Source organism: Ostrea edulis, chromosome 7 (assembly GCF_947568905.1).
Source record: "Ostrea edulis chromosome 7, xbOstEdul1.1, whole genome shotgun sequence".
NCBI classification, from domain to species: Eukaryota; Metazoa; Mollusca; class Bivalvia; order Ostreida; family Ostreidae; genus Ostrea; species Ostrea edulis.
Window position 1 is genome coordinate 20,106,591 of NC_079170.1, and position 6,987 is coordinate 20,113,577.

Genomic DNA, 6,987 nt, shown 5'->3' on the forward strand with positions numbered 1-6,987 from the left:
CTAGAAATGTTCCAATAGTATGGCAGTGGATATAACTCGTTGTGTATGGATAATTGAGAAATCTTTGGGAAGCATCAGATACGCCTCTCACGATAAAGGCCTTTCACTAGAGAAGGAACATTTATATGTTCAGAGGATGAGTAATGGAGAAATATGATACTCTGCACTGCGTTCATTTGCGTGACTTCACTCTGTTGTAAGTATCTACATGTAAATGACTGTTGTTGTAACATATTGCTCAAAATAAACTATAAATTTGACTAAATAGATAATTTTGCACAACTGGTGTCACACTAACGTCAGGATGAAAATCGTGCTTGTTTCACTATTCCTATCATCTTTTTTGTTTCTTTGTTTCGTTGATATTGTTGAAGGAGACAAACAGGTTGATAACAGACTGAAGGCCTTAAAGTCTTTGATCTACAACAACGCTGATACCACAGTCAAACTGGATTCTAAAGCACTGAAACAACTCATCCAGTTATCGACAACGGGTAAGGTATTCTTTAATATGATTATTCATTCCTTCTGGAAAAGATTAAACATATTAAAAAGGGACTTACACCTTTATGGGGAATATCCAAACCTGGACAGGTAGAAAACAATAAATATCGATAGGAATCAATCTTATCCGAAAGACAAGTTTGTGTGTTAAGAACCCAGGGGAAAATAAACCACTTATCAATATGGTCTGGAGACAGTTTTCCTATCTGGTCATTTGACATTTGGGCTAGAAAATTAAACAAGATTATCCGTATTCCGCAATGAATATGTCCTAGGTATTGTGACTCTAGGTCTGAAAGGACATCTACTAAAGACCAGAAACAATATTCGTGTTCCAGTATCAGATTGCTTGACCGTTAATTTCACAATAATTGTCTTACGTTTTCGCAATGAAATACAATAATACATGTAGCTATATTTCTTATATATTTTCCACTACATTTACGTCATATCATGTCCACTTTCAACAGAGGTCACGCTATTTCCATACGATTAAAAGTCTATGTGCAGCGGATCTAGGGATATAAGAAAATCAGTTAAATGTAAGTTACATTGAAGTCCCAAAGCAATTCTCTTGTATCAATGTCAATGTCCTTTTATATAGCCTTAGTTTGACCTTTTAACCCCCCAAACACCAGAGCTGATTTTGTTCCATGTACATTCATATGTAATATTCAAATTAATCCAAGAAGTAATCATATAATAGGTTATGAAATTCAAATGCATTTTGATTTGACGGATTTAATACATTTCTCGAATGTTGATTGTGGAGGAAAGAAATATAGTGAAACATAGATTGTCATATCTGTAGCGCTATATCAGCTCTGTGTCGTGAATTATCTTAGATTTTTCTCTTGATTCACTATTTTTCGTACTACTACAGGAACTTATATTGTGTTTTAAAGTTGTGGTCATGCTCTAGCATTAGTTTGCAAATATCAGTAGGTATGTGTGTTGCAAATTCAAAATATTTCGATTTCTATACTGATAGCTAAAATCAATAGATAGAGTTGCTCAATGCTTATATCACTATAATATTCCAATTTCTGATTGTGTTTAATGCCATAAAATTGACAAATGAAGCCACATTGACCTATATTTAGATAACATCACCCCCTCCGATTCATCAGCTGACCATGTTTGATGGTTTTACGCCTCATCGTGCTCAGGATATAATTGAAGAGCTAACAGACGGATAAACAAACAAACGGACGGACTTGAAGGCCCATACCAGAATAAGATCTGTCTAAGGACGGGTGTAAAAAGCCGAGAGCCATTATGTTGAATGTTATAAATACCATAAACCTTTCAGATTTCTTTCAAGCAATAAATGCGAACTATGCTTGTCTTTCAGGAAATGTCCCAAACCGCAAACGAGTGAGTTTTTCCGTTTATCCTACATCAAAACACCTGAGACTTGGGAATGGGCAGACGGCGATATATGACGGAATCCTGACGAATGATGGAAATGGATATGACGTCAGAACAGGAGTGTTCACGTGTCCTGTAGCGGGTACCTACATGTTTGTTGTCGATTGTCTCTCTCCTACACCAACATGGATACATATTGTACTGAACAAGAAAGTGGTAGGATCTGTTCATATAACAATTGTTAATGAAGGGGTATCTTGGCAGCAGTTGAGTAGAACTGTTATTTTAAAGGCAAGAAAAGGTGACCACGTTAAAGTAGTTAATGGTGCGAAAAGCGGCGTCATCCACACGGGCCACTACTCTGGTTTCTCTGGAACTTTACTGTACTGAAGAATTGATACAGATAAGAAATTGTAAATTACACGCCATGAGATTTGTGTAATAAAGGATGAGATTGTATACTGAGTTAATGAGATTATTCATTTACATGAATATTGTTGCGTTTGCTACTAATGAAACTTGTTTAAACAAGTCCGTATCTTGGTTACTGTCGTTTATAACTGATATGAACACGTTAAATGATAAGAAAATGCCGAGTCGCACATAGACATTGTACGTAATATTCTAATGAATAATCATGTATCCAAGGGAAAATATAGAAAAGTTCAAAACGCAATAACGTGGTGAAAATGATATGTAGAGTTATGATGATTTTCATTGATTTCAGTAATCATCTTGCGGACATGCTATTTTTGTGAAGGTTGAGTTCTGTTGAGCAAGAAGGAAAAGTTTGATTGCATACTAACTTGTTCTGACAGACAAATACAAGGTGAAAATAATGAAAACTCCTACAATGTATAAGCTGTACAAAATAGAGAGATGGGCAAACACGAACCCCTGGACACACCTCAGGTACGATAAGATGCTTAAATACCCAATTTTAAGTTAACACCCTCAAATTATAAGCTGCCTGTCAATCAATCATTTAACAATAGATCTCAGGTGGAGTGACATCTGCAGACACTGTGATCTGGAGTTACCCCAGAGAGGTGTTTTGATAACAATAACAGGCATTCTTGTTTTCATAGCATTGACCTGTCCACAACTGCTATTTTGTTTTTAAAAAGACCCCTAAACAATGCAATTGCAATATGATTGTAATTTTTCCCCTTTATATACATGTATCATAAATTACACCATCGGAAATCAAACAATAATTTGCACAATAATTTCTAAAACTTGTAACTTAATGAAATAATTTATGTCATCGATTTATGACACCTCAATGACTGAGAGTAAGAGAGAGAGAGAGAGAGAGAGAGAGAGAGAGAGAGAGAGAGAGAGAGAGAAGAATGTGTCAGCTACCCTTAGGAATACAACCATTATTCAAACACTATGACCACAGAAACTCTGCAGAGGTCCCTGAGACAGGTCCTGCGTATATCAAAACTATATATATATATATATATATAAAGCAGGGACAGGTAGATTTCTACCATGTTCTGTCTGGATCACCTCTGTTTCTGTGTATTTCTTTGAGTGCAATGGGATATAACAATTAACACCTTGGTAGACCCTGGCCACTGCAGGTAAATAACATTTGTTTAGATTAGGCTCCGCCTACATTTTCACTAACCGTACGGTCATGAGATGGGTCTTTAAAGGACGCATCTCATGTTTTCAAAGTATACAAAATTATATGCATTGTGTCTTCCTTATAGTAATTAATTTTAATAATTAGTTCACCGAAATATTGCAATAATTAGCCACAATATGGACTTAAATCTAAGCCGTGATTTAACAAAACCTAGTTAAATAGTTAGGTCGTCACGTGGTACAGTGACGTCATATGCGACCTTCGTCGATCAACTTGTTGTGAAAGTTTGAAAACTCGGGTTTTAGTGGCCTGATTTATTCACCATGGATAACATTTATTCGATGTTGACAAATTACCCGAGTCCTATATGTTTTAGCCCCTAGTGCATACAAATAGCGACCCAAATGCAGCAAGGATAGCGAGTATGAAATCTGCAATTGCGAGTAAATAATTTTTAAATGGGGTCTCTGTCTACACACTATTTGGTAATGTTATTCCTTTAAGCATATGCACTTTGCGTTGCTTTTTAAAAAATTAATAGTGCAATTATTATCAAATTCATTTTTGGATTAGATAAATTATGATACGATATATCATTGGCAACTTAGGCCTGCTGTAACGGGTGCATTTAAAAAAAGATAAATAAAAATGATCAAATTTAGAGTGGAAATCACAATACTTTATTTTAATGAAGCAATTTTATCTATCATTACTTTTTAATTTAGATACGTATTGCATGTACATACGGTATTGCTGTTATGCGTTCATTAAAAAAAATGAAAACATTATAACTCAAGTAAAAGTTGGGAAATATGATATATCATTATTTATAATTGAAAGTTATTCTTTATTTTTTTTAATCTACCAATTGGTAGAAATTGCGAGCACAATTTAAGGTGAAGGTCAGTTGGTACGAGTGTCTATTGAATTTGAAGACCAGATTAGAATGCATACGCTGTAGGCCTACATGTATCAGTGCTTAGGTTCGATAGAACCATTTTCTCGCAGTTTATCTACGTCTCTGTCCAAATCCTTTTTTGAAAAAGTACAGAGACACATGCTACTGTTTTTTTTTATGGCAAAGTAATAAAATATCCATGCCTTTTCTCTCATACATTCCTTTAAAAATTGAAGAAAAAAACCCACCTCAATCTAAATCCTTTCTACGACAGCTAAGTACTACACCCTTAAATGACACAAAACACCCTAATGCAGCGTTATTTACAAGCCGTTGATGTGTTATATTGGTTTTTATGTCCATTAAATCTAATTTGTTTATGATATGACTACCAACTGTTTTCAAAATCTTCTCGCTCGACGTCACAAATAATGGCGCGTAAAATATCGAAGAAAATATGCATATCGCAAAAGTTGGATTTTCATCGCTCTTAAACTCGAAAACTACGCAAACGGTTTCATTTACAACACATGTAAAGTATTTTTACGCATGAAATGAATTAATTCTGCTGAAAAGAATAAGAATGTTTAGAAACATGTGATGTGTCCTTTAAAGGACCTATGAAATGAAATTGTAGTTAATTATGCTTAAAAGGAATCTTCTTTACCGAGTTGAGCGTAAAAACCGCACCAAAATCGGTGCAGAAATAACAGTTATCGATCGTATCAAGTGGCTATTTTGACATGCTTTCAAAATGTAATCAAACAAAAATAGAAACGACCGAAAACGAGGCGGGATCACACATGGAATATAGTATGAAATATTCAAGATATAGAGACCAACAATAGTTCATGCAGTGATTTACGTATTATTTCATCGTATTCAGAAATAATTGAATGTTCTGATGTCGAATTAACGACACAACTATACCTTTTTGAGCGGAAGGATGACCTAGACCAAAATCGTTCGCCTCAAAACAGCCCTATGTACAACCGACGAAGAAGGAGTTGGAAAGAATAAATTATTGAAAAACTGGTATGTTTATTATAATCGATTGATGCAGTTTTGCTATCAAATAAAGAAGTACATATTTTTGATAGTTTGTTTGCATATAAATAAAATAATAAAAAACCCATGACAGATGAGATATTTCTAAAATGGCTTCGGAGTTCGCACTAGTGATGGTGCACCTATGAAGAAGTGAATATTGAGCTCCTAACATATCAATAACTAATATTTATGAGATGAGGAATTAGTTCGTCAGTAAATTGAATATCAATATAGATCTTGCATGTTTTGATTAAACCAGGTGCAATAGCGGTCATTACTGAAGACAGGTCTGTCTGTCTGTCAGAACAGTACTAGAAAAACCAGGGACAGCCTTATATAATGCTACACAATGGATTTCATCCAGTTTGCCTTCATCTGTGCTATGTTTATAGACAGTATCTTGAGTTGCCAGAAACAAATGGGTATGTTGCGTTATTATTTCTTGGTTGAAATCTGAGACATACGCGCGAATCTAGAGGAGTGGGGAACTAACAGTATATGTTCTCGTGACATATGGGGAGCAATGAATTATCATGTTTGTGCACCAAGAAATGAGGTCAGAACCTACATATAAATTATTATCAAAGTAATGTATAATGAAATGATTGTTTTCATTTACATTTTCATATGTATTGGTGGCTGATGAAACAAGTTCGTTCATACTTTATTAACAGTAGGTTGTAATTACAAAGTTATAAGTACACTATTGATTATTGGGGCTGAGTGCAGAGGAGTAAATTCTATAAATAGGTCTAAAAGGAATTCTGGAAATAAATTCATTTAAAATTGGGGGTGAGTTACAGTATCAATATACTGCAGTTATTTTCACATGCCAATAATGTATTACAAGAAAAAGATTGATACACTAGGTTAACCATTTCAAGTTTTGATTTCTTTCGAGCTTTGGGTTACTATGATACCTTAAAGAAAATGCTGTAGATAATAGATACTCATTGGAAGGGGAATATTTCTCTTCCTACAAGTTAATACACAAACTCTGAAAAATTCTCCCAAGGTGCTTCGTTACATTAAAACATCGTAGTACAACATATCATATCAACATACCTTTGTTAAATAACTATTTATAAGTAATCACCTCAATTGAATTAACAGATGACTTAACCTCAAGAAGTCATAGCCTGAAAGTCCTCAACAATATTTAAAAAGAATGCCATACAAAAATAAATAATTTTATTTTAACAACATATGAATGTAGCTATATAACATTTTTTTCTTTTTGAAGAGGAATACCCTACATTGGATATCGACGGCTGGCCCGTTGGTGATGTAGATATTTAGGGGAAATGTTCATGAAATCAGGATATACATGTAGGACCCATGGTGGGCGTGTTCGGTCGACAGGGAATGTTTACTCCTCCTATGCACCTGATCCCACCTCTGGTATATCCAGGGGTCCACGTTTGCACAACTCTCTACTTTGTGTTGTTTATAGAAGTTATGCGATTGATCACTTTTCGTTGTCTCTACATTTATACCGAGCGTAGCAAAGCTCTAAAGGTAACATGTATGTAAAAGAAAAATATGAGAAAATAAGCAAATGAATAGA

The 6,987-nt window shown here is 34.6% G+C and overlaps 1 protein-coding gene across 1 annotated transcript; it reads left to right on the top strand.

Moving 5' to 3' along the window:
* Positions 1-287: 287 nt before the first annotated feature.
* LOC130046484 (complement C1q-like protein 4) lies at positions 288-2,334 on the top strand. Its single transcript, XM_056143621.1, has 2 exons — positions 288-494; positions 1,859-2,334. The coding sequence occupies exons 1-2, from the start codon at positions 305-307 to the stop codon at positions 2,263-2,265; spliced, it is 597 nt and encodes a 198-aa protein (XP_055999596.1). The 5' UTR covers positions 288-304; the 3' UTR covers positions 2,266-2,334.
* The last annotated feature ends 4,653 nt before the right edge of the window (positions 2,335-6,987 follow it).

Excerpts from the sequence above, each read along its gene's own strand:
- LOC130046484 (XM_056143621.1), top strand. The coding sequence starts at position 305 with ATGAAAATCGTGCTTGTTTCACTATTCCTATCATCTTTTTTGTTTCTT. Across the intron at positions 495-1,858 it reads CATCCAGTTATCGACAACGG|GAAATGTCCCAAACCGCAAA; the intron begins GTAAGGTATTCT and ends CTTGTCTTTCAG.